This window comes from Euprymna scolopes, chromosome 30 (genome assembly GCF_053919585.1).
Source record: "Euprymna scolopes isolate OS-2025 chromosome 30, ASM5391958v1, whole genome shotgun sequence".
Lineage (NCBI taxonomy): Eukaryota > Metazoa > Mollusca > Cephalopoda > Sepiida > Sepiolidae > Euprymna > Euprymna scolopes.
The window spans coordinates 23956144-23969421 of NC_136511.1; the positions used below are offsets into that span (position 1 = coordinate 23956144).

General features: G+C 35.1%; 1 protein-coding gene across 50 annotated transcripts in view; it reads left to right on the top strand.

Moving 5' to 3' along the window:
* LOC145254714 (uncharacterized) overlaps positions 1–13278 on the top strand; it is a 269962-nt gene that overhangs the window by 182055 nt on the left and 74629 nt on the right. For 5 of the 50 annotated variants that reach the window (XM_080113386.1, XM_080113392.1, XM_080113387.1 and 2 more), the window contains 2 exons: positions 1632–1688; positions 7917–7976. The exons of 43 other annotated variants lie outside the window; for them this stretch is intronic. In XM_080113386.1, coding sequence (XP_079969512.1) covers positions 1632–1688; positions 7917–7976 — 117 coding nt within the window. The remainder of the gene's footprint in view (positions 1–1631; positions 1689–7916; positions 7977–13278) is intronic. 2 more of the 50 variants (XM_080113399.1, XM_080113391.1) reach the window with 2 other exon arrangements.

Below are 13278 nucleotides of genomic sequence, written 5' to 3' on the forward strand. Positions count from 1 at the left end.
CGATTTATAGGGGTATATGTAGACATTAAGAGGGTGGACTTAACTTTAAACTCCTTTATATTTCTTAATGGCTCGTGATCGTCTACTTAAATTGTAAGGATGAAATTGATTTGACTTACCGGGGGTGGGTCGGAGGGAAGAAAAGACACTGAACTGCTGTTTTGCCGTTACTGAAAAACTGGGTGTCTATTTCCTACTAAGTTAAATAGACATTCTAATCTCGTTGGAAATCCCGTTGGAATTCTCGCCACTGAGAGTTAGTATGTATAAAAGGAGTTGTCTTACTACGGGTTAGTTATTAGTTAAGAAGCTAGTTACCTAGCTTGCTAGTCGGTTGGCGTCTCTTAGACTGATTACCTCGTTACTGTTGTTCGGCAAACGTTACCAGTTAATTGTTACCTTCACAAGGAAAGAAAAGACTGCTTGTAAGCAACGTCACCATTTCGTTGCAAGCATTTACTGCCTTTTCTTACACTCCCCCTCTTCTTGTTGGTGAAATAATCCCGACAAAATGTCTATGGGTGTGTGTGAAGGCCAATAGCAGCTGCCAACGAGAAATCAATGGCAAACAGCTGATGCGATAATGTAAATGTGTTTGCAAATGTTATCGAAAGAGGTGGAGAGTACTAAAAATCTGGAGAGACTTGTTTTCACTCAGATTCCAAGGAACACCACAGGCTATATTTTTTTTTAAAGGAGTGATCTTTGAAGCCCTATGTGAAAACTCCTCGTGAGCCAATAATAATAATAATAATAATAATAATAATAAAAATAATAATAATAATAATAACAACAATAATAATAATAATAATAATAATAAAAATAATAATAATAATAATACTAATAATAATAATAATAATAATAATAATACTAATAATAATAATAATAATAATACTAATAATAATAATAATAATAATAATAATAATAATACTAATACTACTACTACTACTACTACTACTACTACTAATAATAATAATAATAATAATAATAATAATAATAATAATAATAATAATAAGCAAATGTAATGCTGGATACAAATTTACAGGCACAGAACAAAGAACGAACCACTTCATGTATATGAATGACCTGAAGCTGTTTTCTCAAAGCAAAAAGGAACTGGAAAAATCGATAAACACAACGAGAACATTCAGTCAGGACAATGGAATTGAAAAAAAAAAAGCATTACTGTAGATGACAAAGCAAACTAGAGACATCGGAATGTATGAACTGCCCAACCAAAAGAAGGTGAGAACGCTCAGTGAGGCATTTACAAATGTAATATAAAGAAACGTTTGTTTGCGACGACTTCGATAGTCTGCTTGAAGAAGTACTGGTAAACAAATATGTCATTTTGTGTATGAAGGGTGATAGCAATGCGGAAAAAATTTGATATTCGAAGAAAGTCTGAAACATTTCTCATGCTTCTACATGGCTGGGTTTTGCAAAGAGACAAAAAGAATAAGGAAGAAAACCCTGTAGCGCGGAAACCCCTGTATTCCTACGCTTTTGTCGTTATCTCTATCATGCTCGTCTGGTAATTCTTTTAAAGCGAAAGGAGACTGTCCTTTGTTTCAGTAATTTTTATAATAAAGCAGAGAATTCTCGTTGAATGAACGCATTTCTAATTTTAGGAAAATCAGACAAGAAAACAGTCACCGCTAAAAAGGCAGTAGCGAAATACCATGTCAGTAAGTACGAACAAAAATAAGCGCGTTTTCGTTACAAATGGCGCTGCGACTCTCTTTCGAAAGCAGATTGAAGATATATTTTATAATTATTTATGATACTTGTACAGTTTAGTCAAGACATTAAAAAATGAAAATACCGAAAAAAGTTCAAATTGTATGTACGTTATAGAACAAAGTTCTCCGAAAAAAAAATTTTGACTTAATTTCATCAAGTATTTTTTTTTTTACAGCGGAAAAACACGTTTTTATTAGAGCGCGTTGAAGGCCGCCATCTTGGATTTAAAAAAAAATACTGTTTGAAATTTGGAAATAAGGGTTTTATAAGGTAAAAAGCTATAGCAAACATCTAAATGAGTATTTTAACCATAGTTCCTGATTTCAAAAAGCGAAAAATTAAAAGATACATCTGCCTTACTTTTAATGCTAGGTTTATTTATGGTCTCTTTTAAATTTAATAAAAACCATTCAAAATTTGCTGACGAGGAGACCTTGCTTATTAAAAAAACTATATCTAATTATTGTACGTAACTTGATGTCTACCACAATAAAAAGCATTGTTTTCCGAAACGATCGTACAGATAATTGATTTTGGTGTTGTTCCTTCTTATGAAACGGATTCTTAATGTAATTATAATTTGATTTTTAAATTTTAAATTATCAATCACATTACTTAATATATATATATATAAATATGTATATATATATATATAAATATGTATATATATATATATATATATAAAAGTGAACTTGTCTGTGTGTGTCTGTCTGCCTGTCTGTGTTTCTGTGTACATTTTCCTTCGCAATAACTGTGTTAATATTCAGTCTACAGACTCGAAATTTTAAATACAGTGTACTGAGATTTAGGAAACCGATGTGATCTGTTTTCGGCTAGAAATTTAGCCGTTAAGGGGTCAAAGTTCAAGGATTTGACCTTTGAGAAATCTACAAAACTCTTCCGACAATGTTTTAGTCTAAACACTTGAAATTTTAGATGTAGGTTCCTTTGACATGGTTTTAACTTAATAACTTGATTTGAGCCCAAAACAATAAAATTTAAGGTGTCATATTAAGAGTCACAGTTAAAAATTTGATCGTTTCTGTTTTTGTTTTTTTCTTTTTTGTTCCTTGATCTAACTTAATCACTTGATTTGCCCCCAGAAGGTCAAATTTTAAAAAATGTACCCTTTTTTTTGCTCAGCATGCACCTCCAGTGTGCTGTAAAAATCAATGATATACATTTAGACAATTTACAATATTTGTTCAACATCATAAAAACATTTTCAATAAAAAAATACCCTAATACATTTAAACATTTTGCAACAAAACACACAAAAAATAATTAAAAAAATTCGTTACATTATACATTTCAAAAGTCCGCTGACAAAAAAAAAAATTGTCCCTTTTTTTCAAAAAAAATAAATAAATGAACACGCAAAAAAGCCGAAAAGTTCAATTATGAACACAAAAACGCATTTCCAAACAATTTACACGCTGTTTCAGAGACTACATGAGACCTTTGAAAAATTCCTGTTTTGATTGACAGATTAAATTCAACAATTCGTCCAAACGATTTCATATTGACACAATTTTCTAATTGACACTTCATAAAAATTTCAAAACAATAATGGGTGACCACAATCTGTGCATTTGCGTGTATGTGTATGTGTGTGTGTTTTTTTTACAAACCAATTCATTTATCAATGAATTACGCATGGTGACTTGTTTACTATATTTCCATTCATTACTACGGATTTCTTTTACGGCATATCGGCCTTTTCTTCTTTTTCTTTTTTAATATTTCTTGTATTTTTGTTCTCTGTGTGCGTGTATGTTCAATTTTTTTTTGTTTTTTTTGGTTCGCATTTCTGTGATCGTGTAATTTTTTTCCGTGGTATTATTTTTTTTTTTTTTAATTATCTTGGACCCTTTTAAAACGTTGTCTTTCTTTTTTTCTTTTTCGCATTCTGTGATCGTGTAATTTTTAATTTTTTTTTTCCGTCGTATCGACCCCAGGTTCGGTTTTTTTGCATCGCTGATGCAAACTGGTTCACGGACACCAAAATACTGTTTGTTATATAGGGGTTTCATAGAGAGAGTCTTGGAGATAAAGTAAGAGTTTTATTATAAGTGATGCTTTTTCTTAGTGAGAGAGAGTTCTCGATAGGGATGTTAAAGAGACTCAGAGAGAGAGAGAGAGAGAGAGATGTTGTTGTAGAGTTAGAGAGATTGTTCATGTTAGGAGAGATTCTTATATATTAAATGTTCATTCCTTAATTGTGTTGAATGGAAGAAGAAGAAAGCTCTTTGAGTGAGGAAACAGTGTTCAGACAGTTCAGACATTGTGTAGACATGATGATGTTGAGACGTGTATGTAAAGACATTTTATAACACAAATATATAATACAATTTCACTTTACCTTTTCGTAAGAATCATAAGACAAGACGAGCTTTACAAAACACATGATGATTTATTTCGTCACACGGCCGTGTTTCCATCACCAAGAATTCAAGGCTTCACATTTTTTTCTTGAAGGGACGTCTCGCTTCCTAGACTTGACTCTCTCCGAGTTTTCTCACTGACTGACTAACTCTGAAGTTTTTTTTCTATCCCTCGAACTTTCTATTTTCCGTGACATCATACACATGTTAAATCATGTGCATTCTTTCACGTGTTCTGGACATACGTGTCCAAAACTTTTCCTATTTCTACAAAAGGAATTTTAACCTATATTCAATATGCTAAAAACATTATCTTATAAGCTGCATTCTTTCAATTTAAAATTTCATAACAAACTTGAGAGTTCACATTCTTTCCTTGAAATATTTATCTATATTCTAAGCAAATGTTTGTTTTACATTTTTAAATTCTCACACGTAATCTATTTCTAAACTAAATTACGAGGTTCGAATTTGTCTACTGCTATTTCATTTTCATTTTAAACTAAATTCTCCATTTTTATACTTACATGAAAAGGGAACAGCCCTTATCATGTAACATTACTATATATATATATATATATATATATATATATATATATATATATATATATTAAAAGTTTGTCTCATGTCCTGGTAACCTACATCTAAAATTTCATGTTTTTAGACGCAAAATTGGCGAAGCAGTTTGATAGATTCTGCAAAGTCAACTCTTTCAACTTTGACCTCTTTGAGCTACATTTTGGTACAAACCCTGATTTAAAAGTTTGCTGCAATTCTAAATACCATGTAATATGTAGCATGTCAATGGTTTGGACCAAAAATTGGCTGAGATATCAAATCTTTTCTTGTAATATGTCCCAAATTTTGACCCCTTAACATATATTGTTTTGGGCTCAAATCAAATTTAAAAATTTGATTCATGCCCAAGTAATATATATCTAAACTTTCAAGTGTTTTAGACCCAAAATTGGCGGAGGCGTTTGGTAAATTTGAACGTGGACCCCTTGACAGACAATTTCTGGCCGAAAACCGATTAACAAGAGTTTCCCCAAATCCGAATACCCCTCATGTCAAACCTCGAGTCTGTAAACTGAAAATTGACAGAGTAGTTTGGTAGGGGTACACACACAGAAAATTTCACTTTTATAGATATAGATAATTATGCATAGCTTATCTAGTATGAGATCACTCTGAAAATAGATATGGAAAACGTCTACCTGATATAATAATAGAAAAAAAGAATGGTCGAAAATGATATCACTAGAGAAAATAACTGTCGTAGATTAAAAGAAAAGCATCGAAATGAGAATGAAATTTTTATAACAAACTATTAGCAGCATCGATCGAAACAAAAGGTTTTAAGAATTTTCAGGTAAAATGTAGTACTATCTGTCCAGTCAGGATCGGCTTATTGTAGTTCTCTCCTCGTGTCAAGCTATGGCTAAAAACTTCAGAGATTCATTATATTTATACAACGATTCTGATACCTTATTGATTCATTTTATCAGCACTGGCTATAAATATAATCGTCAATTTTTTTGTGATAATACCCTCCCATTATTTTTAACGTCGTTTCCCTGCTGATTTGGTTGCTTGGAGACGTGCGTAGAAATACCAGTCTATAATCTATATAAGTTGTCCTCGACGGTCGTACATCTAAACAATATGACATAAATGCGGGAGTACCTCAGGGGTCTATCCTTGGACCTCTATTATTCCTGATATTGATAAATGACCTCCCTGATAAAATTGTTTCCGAGATGGGTATATTTGCCGATGACACAGCTCCCTATAACAGATATGAGGGGAAAACAAATGAACACATATCCAAGGAAATGGCAGAAACACTAGCGGATGACCTCCAATCTGTTGTGAAATGGGGACAAAAATGGGTGGTCACATTCAATGCTGCTAAGACTAAGCTTGTTTCCTTCAATAGCTACAAGAAACCTTCTCTACCACCAATAGCAGTGTTCAAAATAGAGTCGCAAACCTGATAGGTCCTGAACTGTCATCTAGGCTTCAGCCTCTGTCCCATCGACGAGATGTTGCATCCCTCTGCCTGTTTTACAAATACTTCATTGGTGAATGCTCTGACGAACTGAAAACACTTGTACCTCCCCGACGTAACTACCCCCGACAAACCCGACAAGCTACCAAGTTTCATCCATTTACAGTAGAGATCCCTAGGTGCAAGAAAGCCTTTTACTCCAATAGTTTCTTCCCCAGAAAACCGGGTCTTTGGAACTCCTTTCCGAGATTCTGCTTTCCCAACTGCACTGATATGCAGAAGTTCAAGTGTAATGTGAACAAACATCTTTCTACTCATCTCCCTTCATATTGACCCCACTAATTAAGTCCCTAATAGTAGCCCTCTGCTTCAAAGTTGCACTGTGCCTTGTTAGGGGTGAAAATTGAATTGAAAAAAAAATAAATAAAAAATCCGTTCACGAAAATCAGCCCGACATGTGCGGAAACAACAACTGATCAAATACATGTCGAAATAAGCTAACTGCTTAGGTAGTACCTAGAAGCCCCCATCCCTTCCGGGAAATTTTTGTTAGGTGAGACTGCTATCTTTTTTAGAGCATTAACTTGACATCATTCTCTGCCTTGTGTCACATTATGCTGCGTTGGAATCAAGTAAATATATACCCGTCGATTATTTTTTTGTTGCGTCTCCTCGCTAAATCGGTTGCGGAGGTCATGTCTACAAATACCAGTCGAGAATTCTTTACCTTTCCAGGTCTTACCACTCGACTTTCAAGTGGAGTAATCTATTGTTTAAGGCCTCAGCCGCCCTTATCGCGTAATTTCGACTGGGTTGTCTCGGCAATACTTAAGATCAGATTGCTCTTTTAGGGATTCTGACTTGACACTCCATTTGACGTTATAACACATTATGCAAAGGTGAAAATTTTTGTAAATATCTATCGTTAAACTGTGTCAAAAATATCGCCACAACTAAACTTATACCTGTGAGTATCATTGTATTTGGTTTCGCTTAGAAAAAAAAGAAGAAAAAAGACCCCTATAAACTCCCGCCTCTCTCTCTCTCTGTCTCTCTCTCTCTCAATCACTCACACACCATGTATCTCTCCATTTTATTTCTTTCTCTCTCTTGCACTCCCTCTTTTACAGTCTTGTTCATGCGCTCTTTCGCGTATGCTAACCTATGTTTGCCCTCTGTAAAGAAAGAACATGAACTAAAGAAAAATGGACGCTCACAACGTATCTCTGCCCGGCGCCCTTTTTAACCCTGTCTGTCTCGTTCGTCTCTGTCTGGCCTCCCGAAAAGAGGAAACATCAATATGCTCTCTCTCTCTCTCTCTCTCTCTCTCTCTCTCTCTTTCTCTCTCGCTCTCTCTCTCTTACACTGTTTGTCCCGCCTGCCATTTTTCACAAGTTCTCACACGCCTGGCTTTTATAAATAAGGAGAAAGAATAAAGAAGCCTGCGGTTCAATGCTGTATGACCTCGCTGCCGTCTGTCTCTGTCTGCCTCTCTGTCTTTCTCTCTCTCTCCCTCTCTCTCTCTCTCTCTCTATCTGTCTATATCTATCTATCTATTTCTATCCCTCTCTATCCCTCTCTTTCTTTCGAAATCAATCCATAAATCTAAGTATCTTGTCATACGTATCAATAAAAAAAGAGATTAATACAAAAAAAAGGAAACTCCTGTCATCTTATGATTTCCACTCAAATGCTTTACTCTAGTTACAGTTATGCAGTTCAACGATTTCAATAATTATGCAAAAACTGTAGTTGAATGAAGGCTTTTCTAATTTTAGGTAAATCAGACAAGAAGAAGAAAGTCGTCGCTAAAATGGCAGTGGGGAAATACCATGCCAGTAAGTACAGACAACAAAATAAGCGCGTTTTCCTCACAAATTGCGCTGCGACTTTCTTTTGTTAAGAAATTGAAAATATTTTTTATAAATAAGAACGTCGTTCAAAACGTATATCTTCCTGTTTTTAACTCACATACAAAAATATCAAAGATCTTCGAAACCGACAGTTGTGCCATTAAAACGAACGACCGGAACGTGTCTTGTCACTCACATGTAACCACTCTGAAATCGACGAACCTATCTTCTAATTGTGCTGACATCAACTATTCCGGCTTCGTAGCCGTTGAACAAGCGCTTATGAATGTTGATCAGTTTAATTTTTCAGCATTGGAGAAATTAAATGAGGTATCCCTGTTTCTGACGCAGGTATATGACAGGGGTTGCCTTCTCAGATTCTTACACCGTCAATATCTGCAACAGATAGATGAAATTTTCAGAAAATAAATGCAAAAATCTATTATGCAATTAGAATGTGAGCATTGTCTGAAGGTAGCGGTTTCAACCCTACCCAAAGCCGGCCAGATGTTTACTTGGGAAAAACGTGGTGAGACGACAACAACTCTGGAAGGCAGTAATTGCTGAGGATTCAGTTAGGAGATTCAGTTATCCCGTCGCGGTTTCCATCTGACGAAGGCCAGAGGAATATTTGGTTGAAACGTTGTGAAACAACTAAACAGGATAAGGCTAATAGTTCGCAATAAATAAATTAATAAATGCATAAGTTAAGTCATTATAACAATTTAATTTGTAATCCATCTGATCAATTCGCGCAGAATAAAACTAAGAGCCATTACTTTAACGTAATTATTTTACTATACCTTCAATGAAGAGCAATCTCTAAGGGAGATATAAAATATTGTTTTACTAAAGGGTCTATTTCATTTTGCTTGTCTAATTGTAGCATAGCCCGGACGTGCGTATCAAAATGCAGATGAAATTCCGTCACCGGTAGGGGGAAAAAACTTTAAAAAAGAGATCACATTAGAGACGTAGAAAACGTTCGAGAAGACGATCACTTGAGTGAACTCGCAAGCGGTAACGAGAGAATGAGCAAATATTTATCCTTGTACGAAAAAAAAGCGAGTTGATGTATATGACACTCATCTTTTTCTGCAATTAACCACACTCAAATTTTGCGCCATCTTAATGATATGTCCTAAGGTGGCCTATTATTCGGACAATCAAAGATAAAGTATTCCGTGAAAGGAATAAATAAATATACACTGTGGTTTGAATACTGAAATAGAAGTTTATTTACGTATTTATTAGAGACAAATACAGCGTGTTAATGTTCAGGGGGGAGTCTTTGTTTTTACTAAGGGTTGGTGAAATCCGGTGACTCGGTTCCTTTATGTAGAATGTTCCGGGTTGGTTACCTATCTCCACATAACACTTATTTTGTCGTCTGCTTGTTTTTTCTTTAAATTTTTGTTTGTGTTTTTTTGTTTTTTTCTATTTTTTATTCTTGTTTTTTTTTCTTATTTTTTTATTGTTTTTCTGTTGTTTCTTGTTTTTATTTTTTATTTTTTCTTATTTTTCTTCTTGTTTTGCTTTTATTTTTTTTTTTTTTTATTTTTCTTTTTGTGTTTTTTCTTATTTTTCTTGTTTTTTTCCTGTTTTTTTTCTTGTTTATTTCTGGTATTATTTTACTATTTTTTTAGGTTTTTTCTATTTGTTTTTTTTTCTGATTTTTTCTTGGTTTTTCCTATTTTTCTTGCTTTTTTTGTTTTTTTTTTGTTCTTGTTTTTTCTTATTTTTCTTTGTTTCTATTTTATGTATTGCTTGTTGTTCTTATTGTTTCCTCTTTTTCTGATTTTTTCACTTCTTACCACAACTGTTAGCATTTAAGCTTCGTATTGAGCTTGATTAATGGTTGTCATTTTTAATACGGATTAACAAGTCTTCAATAATTGGCTTGACTCGAACCAACATCACTCGTCGACTAACGTGTCACTTATCGTACCCGATTGTCTTCATTTATTAGCACCTTACAGCACATGGCACCCCCAAACCCGAATTTAGAGAAGTACTAAAATAAAACTGCCATTTTAGCTTAATATTAATTGATTTTAATTGATTTAATATTAATGCTGCCAAACAGGGAATGTCTAAGCTTTGTAAAGAGATAGAAAAGATAAAAAAGAAGAAAGAAGCCAATGCTGTATAGTCTTGCTTTTCTCTCTCTCTTTCTATCTCTCTTTTTTTCTCTATCTACCTCTCTCTATCTATCTCTATCTATCTATATTTCTTACCCTTTCTCTCTCCTTCTCTCGCCCCCGTTACAGACCTGTGGTGCAATGCCGCATGGCATCGCTATCATCCCTCCTTCTTTCTTACTGTCTCGCTCTCTCTCCTTCTCTCTCTCACTCTCTCTCTCTCTATATATATATATATATGTATATATAAGTGTATATAAATACACGCACACACACACACACATATATATATATATATATATATATATATACTAGTATTTCAGCGATTTAAATAATAATACATTAAGATTTGAGATGCTTTCCATGTTAAATATATTTTTGATTAAAAAAACAGTGATACTATTAATCCTATCAGAATCAGTAGAACACGTTCCATTCTTGTGACTGAAAAATTCAAAGAGATTCAATAACAGACGATATGCATTTCAATAATTTGAATTAAAAAGAATTCTTGTTGAATAAAACGCGTTTCTAATTTTAGGTAAATCAGACGAGAAAAAGAAAGTCACCACTAAAAACGCAGTAGGAAAATACCATGCCAGTAAGTACGAACAAAAGTAAGCGCGTTTTAATTACAAATAGCGCTGCGACTCTGTTTGGATAACACCTTTGCCAGCCTCTTTCGGTGCCGCGATCGTAAAACTCATACCTCTAGCGTCACTCTTAAGTCGACGAACTGCTCTTCTAAATGGGCTGATATCAACTTCCTCGGCTTCGTAAACGCTAAACAAGCGGCGATAAATGTGGATCCCTTCAATTTGTTTATGTATGGGGGGATTCAATTAGTGATATGGCGAATCTGGTACCTAATTAATAAGCTTTTTTATTACTACTGGCTATAATTTTTAGATATTGATCGGGCAACGCTGAAACGCGTGCTGGTTGACGGTTATTACGATTATGCAAGCCAAAAATGTGTGTCAGTTACAACACATTTTAGAATTATCAAAATATTTAGATATTTATTAACATTTAATAATAACCAGGAATGTCAACTTAAGAAAGTTATCATAACAATTTAGTTGACAACTTAGAAATAATAACATGTAAAAACATCAGGTGATTATCTCAGTGACGTATATTAATGGCGTCATTTACATGTGGAGATGGTCTTTGAGATACATGGAAATTAGTTCGAGAGAAAACATTTAGTTAGAATTGAATCCTCGGATAGAGAATTTAGAGTTGAGGAGACGACCGGTCAGATGGCTCAGAGCACTCAAGGGAGCGACAGATCCAACGCCTATCAATGTAGGAATCTAGGGCCAACGTTGCAACTTTCCAAAGTAGAAAAAAAAAAAACAATCTGAAATAAAAGTTGCCTAAAATATAACCCGAGGCTCTATCGTTTCTGGAAAGAATTCCTATTGCAGCTTTTTCGTCAAGGCAAGACCAGAGATAAGCCAGATATGTTCCCGATTTGTCAGATGTTGAACACCAACATAAGTGTTACTCGTTCTTTTGTGTTGTAAAATATTTGTGTGTCATTGTTCCGTCATAAACTGGGTTTAAATATACACAAGGAACTTATATACACTCGCAGTACCAGATAGGTGACTATTTGGGAAGACTAGGCGCTGTATGTGCAACGTATAAAACTCCAGGTTGGAATCTGTGGGCGCCTTTAACTCACTGGAGGAGATGCACTTCCGAATCAAAACGGAAAGCAACGAGAAAATATCGTCTTTACTTCCGAGATTACCATGTCTCTACAATTTGCAGAGTTTATGATCGCCGACACTGTTAAAAAAATAACAGGACCGCTGCTGCTGCTGCTGCTACTGCTTCTGCTGCTGCTGTTATTCAAAAGTGAATTTGCATAAACAGAAAGGCCTGCCATATAAGATCCAACCTTCTCGTGTTGGCAGTTTATTCTATAATTCTCGTTTGGACAATACTCCTCTTATTAAACTGTTATGTAATGGCGAGCTTTTAATTTCATTTCACATTTTTCTTTTCTTTTTCCATTGAATGATTCATAACATAATGTCATAAATATCGGCCTCTTATGCTATGTCGGATGAATATTGATAACCGCTACTAACCCTTAAGCTCATAACTGGACGGAGAAATACTAAGTGGAATATAATTTGGCAATTTAGAGCTCGTGTGCCTTTTCTCACGTGCTTTGACATAACTGACTTTTGTAAATCAAGAGAAAAAGTTAAGGAAGAAATACGATACTTATAGCGCAGAGTTGTATGGTACCGCCTCTCTCTCTCTCTCTCTCCTCTCACTTCTTCTGTCTCTCTTTCTCAATCCATCTATCTATCTTTTTTTATTACATTTTCACTCCAAACAAGGCAAATTGCCACATTGGTGTAGGGGGCTACTATCAGGGGCAACAACTACTGGGGTACTATGTAGGGATTTGGGCAGCAAGATGTCAGTTCACGTTGCACTTGAACTTATGCACGTCAGTACTGTTGGCGAAGCAGGGACCTGGAATGGAATTCCAAAGTCTAGTGGTTCTGGGGAAGACACTATTGAAGTAGAAATATATTTTACATCTAGGGATCTCTACAGTGTGGGGGTAGGATTTAGCAGCCTGTCGGATTTGTCGAGGGTGGTCACGTCGTGGGGGCACAAGTGATTGCAGTTCGTCAGAGCATTCCCCACTAAAATACTTGTAGAACAGGCAGAGGGATGCAACATTTCGTCGACGGGACAGAGGCTGAAGCTTAGATGCCAGTTAAGGGCCTATCAGGTTTTCGACTCTCTTTTCAACCTTGTCAAGGAGCGAGAGACTAGTAGCAGATACGCCAGCCCAAATGTGACAGCGATACTCCATACATGGGTGAATCGTGACCTTATAGAGGTACAGGATACTTTCGGATGTTAGTAGTTGTCTAGCACGGTAGAGAGAGCCCACCTTTCTTGCAGCGGCCCTGGCAATGCCTTCAATGCAATTGTTCCAACTCATGCTTCCTGTGAACGTAAGGGCAAGGAGTTTGAAAGATGTACTCTCAGATAAAAGTCGTTGGCCATTGCTATTGGTGGTAGAGAGGGGTTCTTGTAATTATAGAATGAAACTAGTTTAGTCTTGGTGGCATTGAACGTGACCAACCATTTATGTTCCCATTCCA